Consider the following 11,717-nt stretch of genomic DNA (forward strand, 5'->3'; position numbering starts at 1 on the left):
CCCCCACCTTCCTTCAGGGAGCTTTTTATGTGTAGTTTTGGTGCCGGCTCTGGGGCTTGAACTCGGGCCCGCGCACGGTGTCTGGGCTTTGTTGCTCAAGGCTGGTGCTTTAGCGCTCGAGCCACAGCTGCCTGCGGAGGTGGGCGGCGGCAGGGCTCGGACCGAGGACCCAGCCCCCCGCTCCGGACGCTCGTGCAGCGCCAGGCAAAGGCACTGTGCCGGCTTGTAGCTCGGAGGCCACGGACCCTCAGCACCCCGTCTGTGCAGGGGATGCTCCCCTGCGCCCCCCCCCACTCCAGGCACACATTCAGCACTGTCTGGAGGTAGTTGAGACTATCTCAGCGAGCAGGAAGAAGGCGCGCTGCTAGTGTTAGGTGGGTGAAGCTGGGGACACAGGACCAGACCCCCAGGCTGAGGATTTAGGTAGCTCGGTGGCCAGGCACCAGGCCTTGGGTTCAGTTCTCATCACAGCATCAAAAAGAAAAGGTTGAGCTGGGAGTGGACACCTGTAATCGCAGCGCTCAGGAGATTGAGGCAGGAGGAGGGTTACTTATCAAAACCTGTTGCCCCCCACCAAAAAAGAAAGAAAAACTTGCTACTCAGGAGGCCGAGATCTGAGGATCATGGTTTGAAGCCAGGCTGCACAGTAAGTCCATGAGATTTTTTTTTTTTGGTCGGTCGTGGGGCTTGAACTCTGGGCCTGGGCGCTGTCCCTCAGCTCTTCAGCTCAAGGCTAGCGCTCTACCACTTGAGCCACAGCATCACTTCTGGTTTTCTAGTGGTTTATTGGAGATCAGAGTCTCATGGACTGGGGCTGGGAAGGTGGCTCAGTGGTAGAGCGCTTGCCTTGCATGCATGAGACCCTGGGTTCAATTCCTCAGCACCACATAAGCAAAAAGAAAAAAGCCAGAAGTGGTGCTGTGGCTCAAGTGGTAGAGTGCTAGCCTTGAGCTGAAGAGCTGAGGGACAGCGCCCAGGCCCAGAGTTCAGGCCCCATGACTGGACCCCAAAAAAAAAAAAGCCTCATGGACTTTCCTGCCCAGGCTGGCCTTGAACCGTGATCCTCAGACCTCAGCCTCCTAAGTTGCTAGGATTACAGGTGGCACCGGCTTCCATGAGATTTTTATTTGCAACTAATAACCAAAAGACCAGATGTAGAACTGTGGCTCAAATGGTAGAGCACCAGCCTTGAGCTGGAACAGTGCCCAGATCCTGCCTTCGAGTCCCAGTGCTGGTATCAAACTTTAAAACAAAACGAAACCCCAAGGTGCGGAGCACAAATGTGTGTGTGCTCGGATTGTCATGTTACTCTCTTCCTGTGGTCAAGGTCAAAGTCTGAAAAATCACTGATAGTGATCTGTCTGCTGAGCAGCTGGTTTGCTTATATTTTCAGAAACCCTTCCTGCTGTCCATGAGGGAAACAACCATTTGGGAGCAGAAGGGGGGGGAGGTGGCTGGCTGTCCCAGGGGACCACAGGTCACCCCCAAACCTGGCCACTTGGCCCACCACAGAGAAATCCCAGGGGACCACAGGCCACCCCAGACCTGGCCACTTGGCCCACCACAGAGAAAATAGCAACAGGCAAGGTTCGTGAAGTGCTTTTTATTGCAGACCAACCAAAACACTTCTGGTATCAAAATAGAAAACTGCACTCTCAAACAGGGTTCAGGGAACAGCGAAGGGACCAGGGTACTAGGAGATGCTGTGGTCTCCAGATGGGCATGGGGGGGGGCACAGGAAACCCTCCAGATAAACTACCTCCCCAGCTCAGTCCCCAGGGAAACTGCAGCCCAGGATATTAGAAAGCAGCTTCTGCATGCACCCCAGGCTGCAACGCAGAGAGCTGTGTATCAGGCAGGGTGGGGGTGGGGAACCCAATCAGAAACTTGGGGAAGGGGGCATGAGAGGCTGTGGGAAATGCCCCAGCCAGCCGGGAGGCAAATGGCCTGTGGGAAGAGCCCGGGGGTCACTGGGGTCCCAGGAGCTGAGGGGTGCCACGGCCTGCAAGTGGCTTTGAGGTGTACAAAAGAAAAACATCACGAGTGAGAAAGAGCGAACCACGAAGGCATGGCCTGCCGGAAGTCTGTGCCGCCGTTTAGAGGGCAGACCAGGCCGGAAGAGAGCAGAGTCCCATTCTTTCTTCTGGCTCAGCTCCAATGGGGCCTGCTGCCCTCCTGACCAGCCTGCCCAACTGTGGCAGGCAGGAAGCGAATGAGCTGGGCCACAGCCCTGGCAGAACACAGCTGGACCTGGCTCCAAGTCAGAGGCAATCCATGGAGTTCTCCGGGAGCAGGCCGGGGGTACAGGCGGGGAGGCCCAGGCCCTTGACGGGTGCGCAGCCCAGACTGAAGGCCACGCTGGGGTCCTGGCTGTCGGGGGCCTCCAGCCTGTCTGTGTTTTCCCAGTTGATGTGGAAGCGTGTCACCCGGGGATTCGAGGCCAGGATGTTACGCTGGAGCTGGGAGAAGTCGGGCTTGGAGGGCGGGTTCTCCCGCAGCTCGGGGTTCGGGTACTCGTTGTTGACGTAGTAGCCCACGCGGATAAACTCCTGGCCGTGGTACGTGCAGGTGATGAGGACGACGGTCACACCCACCGCGTCCGTCTCAGGGATGAGGGACGGGTTGGGGGCGTCAGCCTGGGGGGACACAGCCTGAGTCTCAGCATCAGGTGGCACCCCAGTGTCACCGCGCAGATTCCCAGGGGATTGCCAGGGTAGAAAGGGTGCTTGGTTATAACTGACTCCCTAGAGGACCAGGAGAGGGCTGCAGGCCGGGCGCCTGGGGCGCAGAGGACGCGCTCAACACGAAGGCATGGCAACATGGGAGGGGGTGCGGAGGCTCAGGGAACAGCAGGTGAGGCTGAGAGTGGACCCCCCCACACACACGTTTGGTCTCAGTGTGACAGAAGGACGGGAGGGGAGGCTGGGCATGCATTATTCTGGAAAGGGGCAAGGACCTCAACCCAGAAGCAGAAGACAGACAGATTCAGGGTGCACTGGTGTGAGATGAGATGAATGCAAAGGACAGCGCGGGGCCTTCGTCAGACACAATGCCATTTCTTTTTCTTTTCAGACATGGTTTCGTTATGTAGCCCAGGCTAGCTCGAACTCGGCCAGTCCTGGGCTTTTTGCTCCAGGCTATGCCCTACCTACTTGAGCCACAGAGCCATTTCTCAGTAGTTTATTGGAGATAAAGACTCTCATGGACTTTCCTGCTGGGGCTGGCTTTGAACCGTGATCCTCAGATCTCAGCCTCCTGAGTAGCTGGGATGACAGGCGTGAGCCACCGGCGCCCAGCTAGAAGCTGAACCACACACTTTCGGACAAAGAATGGTTCAAGGATGGGGGCGTGGCTAGGCAGGAAGGGAAGCCAGATTACACCAGAGGCCAGGCTCCAGCTCAGCATCCCATCAAATGAACAACAAATAGATACGCAACAGTATGGCCCAGGCCGCACTTCTCTTACCTGAAACACAAACATGTGCCTCCCGGCAGGCACGGGGCCCACTAGGACGGAGTCCAGAATCTGATCAAATGCCTCACTTTCTGCTGAGCCCACATAAATGAGTTTCCACTCCAGGTCTGCAAAAGCACAGGGCGGAGTTAAGCAATGGAAATAAATAGCTGAGCAGCGAGACAGCTGAGGGTCTTTCTAAAGGGTTCTGGAAGATTCTTCCAGCTGGATGGGGGTTGGCTGGGCAATGGGTGCTGGCCCCTTCCCAGCCTGAACTAGGGCAGAGATGGAGCCCCACTCATGGTGGGGACACAGCTGCCATGAGCCTGGCTGGACCGAGCGACCTTGGGGGGGGGGGGAGGCACGGGGATCTCAGCGGCTGGGGAGGGGGAATCGTATGGCAGAGTCTGAATCAAGAGCCATGTGATGTCTTCTGCGGGCAGGAGGCAGCAGGCGGGCATCTGGGGGCGCGGGGGGGGGTAGGGAGTGGCATCCACTTTCACACACAGCGACTTGGTGCCATGGAACCATCATTGGGTGGGGGGTGGGGTGCAGGTTCCAAAGGGCAGGAGGGGGAAATCAAGGCTGTGGGGAGGGAGGCGGCGGCTACCCCCCCAGGTGTGTCTGGCCAAGCCCCAAGTCATGTCTACTTGTAGACACCTGGGTAAAGGGGTCATCAGTATATGCCCGTGGCACCCCCAAACCCCTGCATGCCACCAGGGAGGGAGCTCCACGCGCAGCACAGCCCCGCTGGCCCCCGGGTGCTGTGGCTGCCTGCCGAGGTCCAAGTGTATCAGAGGCAAGGTCATTCGAGTGCAGGGGCGCTTGGCAGGGGACCTGGAACTTATTTTAGATTCTTTGAAATGACACAACCCTCGGGCCGGCAGCTGGGCGAGTTTCACAAGCTGCGATTTTCACAGGAAGCAGCTCCTGGACGCTGGGCCGCAGCGCGCATCCAAGCCCGGCCTGGCCTCGGCGGCTGTCACCTGAGCCCAGCCCTTCCTCGATACACCCACTTCCTGTCCCTCTGCGGTTTCACCCACACCCTTCCAGGGCTCACTCAGGTGAGCACGGGGTGCCCTGGGGTTCAAGCTCCAGCAGGGAACTTGACGGATTTATAGTCATTTCCCCACATCCCCCCAAGGTTGTGGGGCTTGAACTCCAGGTCTAGGCCCTGTCCCTGAACTCTTCAGCTTAATGCTAGTGTTTTACCACTTGAGCCACAGCACCACTTCTGGTTTTCTGGTGGTTCATTGGAGTTAAGTCCCACAGACTATCCTGCCGGGGCTGGCTTTGAGCCACAATCTTTAGATCTCAGCCTCCTCTGAGTTTAGGATAACAGGTGTAAGCTACCAGTATCCTGCTTTATAGTTGCTTTTTTCTGTGTTGCTAAGATGGGGTCCAGGGTGACTCGTGACACCCCCAGCTATGGACAAGAATGAAAGGCATGTGCCTGGATCTCAAGGTTTTTTATTTTCAAGGGTGGCCTTGAACTGAGATCCCCTAAGATCTGCCTTTCAAGTAAGTAGGATAAGCCCCAACTCCAGGCTTATCACTACTTTTAACAAATGCAGCCAGGAGTGGGTGGTCATATCTGTCATCCTAGCTACTCACGAGGCTGAGATCTGAGGACCATGATTCAAAAGCCAGCTGAAGTAGGAAAGTCCAGGCCAGAAGTAGAATTTTGGCTCAAGTGGTGAACACGAGCATTGAGCTACAAGTGCTCAAGGACAGCACCCAGGCCCTTAATGTCAAGCCACATACACACACAAAATGGACAAGTCAGGCTGGGTGCTCATGCCTGTTCTCCTCTCCCACTGAGGAGTCTGAGATCTGGAGGATCGTGTTTCATTCCATCTCCAGCTCAACAGCGAACAGCTGGGCTGGATGGATGAGTAACTCAAGGCCCAGTGAGTGAAGCCCTGAGTTCTGGCCACAGTACTAGAAGAAGGAAAAGAAAGTGACCTAAGTAGGATCAGCGTTGTTGAAAGAACAGCAGAATTTGGCTAAAGCAACACTCACTCCTTCGAGTCTCATCCACAAGCAGTGTTGCTGCAAACGCGTGCGCGCGCACACACACGCACACGCACACACGCACGCATGCACGCGCACACGCACACATGCACGCGCACACACACACACACACACACACACACACACACACACGAAAGCTAAGCACAGGAGCTGGGAAGGTGGCTCAGTGGTAGAGTGCTTGCCTTGCATGCATGAGGCCAGGCCCTGGGCTCGATTCCTTAGCACCCCATAAATAGAAAAAGCTGGAGAGCTGGGAGGGTGGCTCAGTAGTAGAGTGCTTTGCCTTGAATGCCTGAGGCCCTGGGTTCGATTCCTCAGCACCACATAAGCAAAAAGAAAAAAGCTGGAAGTGGCGCTGTGGCTCAAGTGGTAGAGCGCTAGCCTTGAGCTGAAGAGCTGAGGGACAGCGCCCAGGCCCAGAGTTCAGGCCCCACAAACAACAACAAAAAAATCTGAGAAGCCAGCCAGGCACTGATGCCTCACACCTGTAATCCTAGTTACTCAGGAGGCAGAGACTTGGAGGATCTTGGTTTGAAGCTAGCCCTAGCAGAAAAATTGATGAGATTCCATCTCCAAAATAACCAGTAAAAAGCCAGGACTGGACGTGTGGATCAACTGGTAGACCACCAGCCAAGCAAAGAAGCCGAGTGCCAGAATTACAGGCATGCACTACCATGCCAAACATTTCTTTCTGCACATCATAGATAAACTCAGGACCTCCTGCTCACAGCTTTTACCTTTGAGCCATGCCTCTAGTCCAGCTTCTTGCCAGAGACAATCTGACTTTTCTGCCAGGCTGGCTTAGAACCTGAGTTCTCCAGGTTTCTGCTGCCTCAGCAGCTTGGATTGCAGGAATGAGCTCTTGTGTTCAGCTTAGTATTTATTTATTTACTTATTTTTTGTCGCTTGTGGGCTTAAACTCTGGGCCTGGGCACTGTCCCTCAACTCTTCAGCTAAGGTGAGCACTCTACCACTTGGGCCACAGCACCACTTCCAGCTTTTTCTGCTTATGTAGTGCTGAGGAATTGAACCTAGCGCCTCATGCATGCAAGGAAAGCACTCTACAGCTGAGCCACCTTCCCAACCCTTTTTCTACCTATTGAATGTCCTTATTGGGCAATAGCACCTGTGGTCATTTCTACATGGTGAAGCAGTGGATGAGTAGCTGGGGTGAGCTCCCTAGCAGAATGTGGGCTTGGCTCGTGTGTGGCCCTACATTTGATCCCCAGCACCAAGACCAAAACCTTTCTTTTCCAGACCTCTCAGACATGAGAAAGGCCCTGAACTCAGAACTCAACATCAGATCTAGTGACACTGTGACATAGGCCTCTCCATTAACGGAGGGCAAGCCTGGCAGTGTCCCTGTGGCCTTCCCTCCTCCCGGCATTCTAGAAGGAATACCAGGGGCTGGGAATGTGGCTTAGTGGTAGAGTGCTTGCCTAGCATACATGAAGCCCTGGGTTCCATTCCTCAGAACCACATACACAGAAAAAGCCGGAAATGGTGCTGTGGCTCAAGTGGTAGAGTGCTAGCCTTGAGCAAAAGAAGCTCAGGGACAGCGCCCAGGCCCTGAGTTCAAGCCCTAGGACCGGCAAAAAAAAAAAAAAAAAAGGATGGGCTGGGAAGGTGGCTCAGTGGTAGAGCGCTTGCCTTGCATGCTTGAGGCCCTGGGTTCGATTCCTCAGCACCACATAAGAAATAAGAAAAAAGCCGGAAGTGGCACTGTGGCTCAAGTGGTAGAGCGCTAGCCTTGAGCTGAAGAGCTGGGGGGCAGCGCCCAGACCCAGAGTTCAAGCCCCACGACTGGACCCCCCCCCGGCAAAAAAAAGGAATACCGAATGGGCAATGGCCATGCAACGGCCTCTCAGTGCAACTGTGTTTAACCGCCAGAAGCACACAGGCTGATGGAAACCGGATCGTCCGCCCAGTGGGAACTGTGAATCCCTGAATCTATTAGCTCCTGCTGTCCCCTCCTGCCTCCTAAACTAAGTCTTACTCCGCAGCAGTCACGCTACCCTTTATTTATTTATTTACGCCCCGCCTCGTTCCAGAAAGGATTTGACCCGGCTTCTTCTATAGTTAGTCACTAGGAGGCTCCCTAATTGAAACAGGAGTCGAGCCGGGGGAGAGGCCGCCGGGCTGGCCCGGGCCCAGCGCACACGTCGCTGGCAGCTCGGGCTCCTCCAAATGGCACCCACTTCCCCACAAGCCACGCCCCGCGAGGCCACGCCCCGCGAGGCCACGCCCCCGGCGCCGAGTCTCCCCGCCCCCCCCACCCCGAGAGCCGGCCTAACACCCCCAGCGGGGCGGGGGCGCCCCGGTGCGTGGCCGGCCCTTTCCTGGACAGGTCCCTCTCTGTGGCTCCGTGTCACCTCACCGGTGACAGCCGGCCACCTTCCTCCGGTCCGGATGAGGGGGACACACGCCCCACGGCGGCCGTCGCCGGCTGTGGGAAGCTGCCTTCCAGCAGGTTCCACACCCACGGCCCACACTCGGTGCGACCCCCTCCGAGGCCATCCGAGATCGCGGGCTGTTCAATGACAGCCGTCAGGAGTCCGGAGGGACCTGCAGCCCGGCCGGGCCACCCCTCGACCCGAGCGCACGGCCCGGGCTGGCGGCGCGCACCAACACGAGGTGGGGGACCAAATACCCAGCCCTGCCCAGGGAGGTACAGCAAAGCGGGGCCGGGGGGGGCAGCTTCCACCCGGGAAAGCAGCGAGCTGGAGAAAAAAGGAGGTGGGGCACCCCGAGGGCCTGGGGACCCTGGGTGGGAGCCAAGGAGAGGAGAGTGGGGAGGGACGGAGGGGTGTCGTGGAAGGATTCTGCGGGGTGCCAAGATTAGAGGCTGAGACCTGAGGATGGCGGTTCGAAGCCAGCCCCGGTAGGGAAGTGTGAGAGACTCTGGTGGCCCACTCACCAGCCAAATGCCGGAAGTGGAGCTGCGGCTCAAATGGTAGAGCGCCAGCCTGGAGCCAAAAAAAAAAAACCACAAAACCCTCACTGGCCCTGAGTTCAAGTCCCAGGAACTGCGTGTTCACACGCACACGCGCACACACTCACGGGGTGCCAGAGAGCTCCTGCATGGGGAGGTCGGGGCGGGCGCGGGAAGGGACGGAGTGGGCGGAGATGGGGGCCGGGGGTCCCCGGGAGGAGGACACGGGGGCTCGTCCGCGGCAGAGGCCCGAGGAGCGGGGCGGTCAGCAGGGAAGATCGGGGTCTCCGCACGGGGTCTACCTCACCGTCTGCCAGGGCCTCGTTGCATTCAAAGCTGATCTCGAATCGGAAGGGGCTGTGGAAAGGACTCGGGTTCTCCAGCACCACCACGTTCAGCACCGACACCTTCGCCATCGCCTGGCCGGCTGACGGGAGCAGCTGCGGTGGGTCCCGCGCGCGTCGGGGCGGGCCCGGCGGGAGGGGCTGGGAGGGAAGGGGGAAGGGGCGCGGGACAACGGGAAGGCCGGCGTGACCCGCGGGCGCCTCAGCCTCCTCGCTCCGCCGCCGGCTCGCACTGCGCTTCTCCTCCGCGCGCCGCCTTCAAATAGTCGGCCCCACCCGCCAGCCAATCACCGCCAACGCCGCCCGGCGGCGCGCGCTCTCGCTGTGCCAACCAATCCCCGTGCGCCTAGCGGCGCGCGCCCGGACGCCTGCCACCAATGAGAGCAGCTCCCTCTCAGCGTCCTGAGAGGAAGGCGGGACTATCTGTGCACTACGTTCGGAGCCAATCCCTAACGTCTCCGACTCCGAGAGTGAGGGCGTGGATGGGTGGAGTCAGAGTGAGCGGCGCCCCTCTTAGCCAATTCTGACTGTCCCCGCAACCGGCATGGCCCGCCCCCCTCATCGCTCCTTTCCGGAAGACGCTTCAGGCAGAGGGCAGCGCCGTCAACAGCCAAACGGTGGCGCACTGCGCTCACTGAAGAAAGCAAGGAGGTTCTTGCCTGCGCTCACTGTGATTGACAGGGAGAAGTGGGGCGGGGATAAGGCAGGTTTCTGCAAAGTAATTGGGTCATGTTGCTCGGAGGGTGGGAGCAAGGGGAAGACTTGGCTTACGATTGGCCGAAAAGAAGCGGAAGTAGGGCGCCGGCGTTGTGGCCTGAGGGGGGGGGGTCCTTGTAGGCCTGGAAGCATTTCTGGAAGCTTCTGCGAGGGGCTTGTGGCAGGCGAGGCCCGGTCGGACGTTGTGACCGTTATGACTGTTAGGAACAGTTGAGCCCTCCCTTCCTGCCCCAGGGGTGCCTGGTCTCTGGGAGGGTTGAAGTGGCCAGACAGGGGTTCGAATCCTGGCTCTGCCCATGGACCAGCCCCGCGCCTCCCCCTCCCCAGGCCGCCTCGACCACGCGACACCCATGGAACTCAAGCCGCAGAATCGCATGGTTTGTAGTAATCACTCTTTTTAAAATAGAGCTCAGCAGTTTAAAAATCAAATTTTAAAACATTTAATCCATGATCAGCAAGGTGCCATGTCCACAAAACATTCCTGTATACAGAATGCAAATGAAATTAAGGTGGGAAATGATAGACAGCATCGGTGGCAAGGAATCCCAGCTACTGGGGAGGCTGAGATCTGAGGATCACGGTTCAAAGACTCTTCACTCCAATGAACCAGAAGTGGCGCTGTGGCTCAAGTGGTAGAGCGCTCACCTTGAACTGAAGAGCTGAGGGACAGGGCCCAGGCCCTGAATTAATTCCTAGGATCAGGGTGAGCACATACACATGCAAAAAGATGAACAGATGAAATGAACTCGAATGACATATTTAATCCAATATAACCAAGATTGGATTTCCGAGTGCAGTCAACATAAGAAAATACTAATGAACCCAATACAGTAGCTCATGCTTAAAAGTCTAGCTAACTTGGGTTGAGATCTGGAGGATCACAGTTCTAGGCCAGTTCTGGCACCAAAATCCAAGAGATTGTACCTTCAGCAGATGACCTAGAGTGGCAGGCAATGTGGATTAAGTGGTAGAGAACCAGCTGAGCAGATGAGAGGTCCTCAGTACTGAAGAAATATTTTTGGTTGTAGCTAGGCACAGTGGTACTGTCCTGTAATCCCACCATTTGGACAGGAGTACCAGAACAAAGAAAAGTTGGAAGCCATTTTGGGTTACACAAGAATACCCTCATGCCTGTAATCCTAGCAACTTCAGGAGGCTGAGATCTGAAGATCACAATTCAAACCCAGCCCTGGCAGGAAAGTCCATGAGACTCTTATCTCTAGTAAACAAGGAGAAAACTGGAAGTGGCACTGTGGCTCAAGTGGTAGAGAACTAACCTTGAGCAAAAAGAAGCTCAGGGACAGCGCTCAGGTCCAGAGTTTAAGCCCCATGACCGACAAAAATAAGAAGACCCTATCTCAAAAAAAACTAAAGGAGCCAGGCGCTGGTGGCTCACGCCTGTAATCCTAGCTACTCAGGAGGCTGAGATCTGAGGATTGCGGTTCAAAGCCAGCCCAGGCAGGAGAGACCGTGAGACTCCTTCTTATGTGGTGCTGAGGAATCGAACCCATGCAAGGCAAGTGCTGTACCACTGAGCCACCTTCCCAGCCCTAAGACTCTTATCTCCAATAAACCACCAGAAAACCAGAAGTGGCGCTGTAGCTCAAGTGGTAGAGTGCTCGCTTTGAGCTGAAGAGCTGAAGGACAGCGCCCAGGCCCAGAGTTCAAGCCCCACACTGACAAAAAAAAAAAAAAAAGAAACTAAAGGGAGCTAGGCACCAGTGTCTGACACCTGTAATCCTACCTACTAAGGAGGCTGAGATATGAGGTTCGTGGTTTGAAGCCAGCCTGGACAGGAAAGTCTTCGTGATACTCTTACCTCCAATAAACTATTCCGATAAACTACTATATAAGCAGCTTATGGCTCTGTGGCTTACATAGTAGAATGCTAGCCTTGAGCATAAAGAGGCTCAGGGACGGCACTCAGGCCCTAAGTTCAAGCCCCAGGACTGGCAAAAAAAAACTAAAGGGTTCAACTCAAGGATAGCACACTTGCCTAGCCTGTGTGAACCCAGGAGTTCTAATGCTAGTGCCCCCCCAAATAATTATTTGGCTAAAAGAAGATCTACCGTTATAATTGGCTTATTTTCTTGGGAATTTTGAACATACTTAGGAATTATTGGGACATTCTCATTTCTAAATTATTTCCAAATACTGCTTGCTTTATTTTGCTGGTCCTGGGGCTTGAACTTGGGCCTGGATACTGTTTCTGAACTTTTTTCTTTTTCTTTTTTTTT

General features: G+C 56.0%; 1 protein-coding gene across 1 annotated transcript; it reads right to left on the reverse strand.

The window, feature by feature from the left end:
- Window positions 1-1,588: 1,588 nt before the first annotated feature.
- On the reverse strand, window positions 1,589-8,979 carry Asf1b (anti-silencing function 1B histone chaperone). The gene is made up of 3 exons (XM_013034217.1): window positions 8,727-8,979; window positions 3,466-3,581; window positions 1,589-2,636 (listed from the first exon to the last, which is right to left on the reverse strand). Exons 1-3 carry the CDS (start codon window positions 8,833-8,835, stop codon window positions 2,262-2,264), a joined length of 600 nt encoding a protein of 199 aa, XP_012889671.1. The 5' UTR covers window positions 8,836-8,979; the 3' UTR covers window positions 1,589-2,261.
- Window positions 8,980-11,717: the final 2,738 nt, after the last annotated feature.

The sequence above is a fragment of the Dipodomys ordii genome, unplaced genomic scaffold (genome assembly GCF_000151885.1).
Source record: "Dipodomys ordii isolate 6190 unplaced genomic scaffold, Dord_2.0 Scaffold184, whole genome shotgun sequence".
NCBI classification, from domain to species: Eukaryota; Metazoa; Chordata; class Mammalia; order Rodentia; family Heteromyidae; genus Dipodomys; species Dipodomys ordii.

Bases quoted from the DNA above. Each gene is read 5' to 3' on its own strand.
- Asf1b (XM_013034217.1), bottom strand. From the start codon at position 8,835: ATGGCGAAGGTGTCGGTGCTGAACGTGGTGGTGCTGGAGAACCCGAGT. The intron at 3,582-8,726 runs GTGAGGTAGACC...GTGCTTTTGCAG, and splicing joins CAACGAGGCCCTGGCAGACG to ACCTGGAGTGGAAACTCATT. The intron at 2,637-3,465 runs GTAAGAGAAGTG...GTGTCCCCCCAG, and splicing joins GGCACATGTTTGTGTTTCAG to GCTGACGCCCCCAACCCGTC.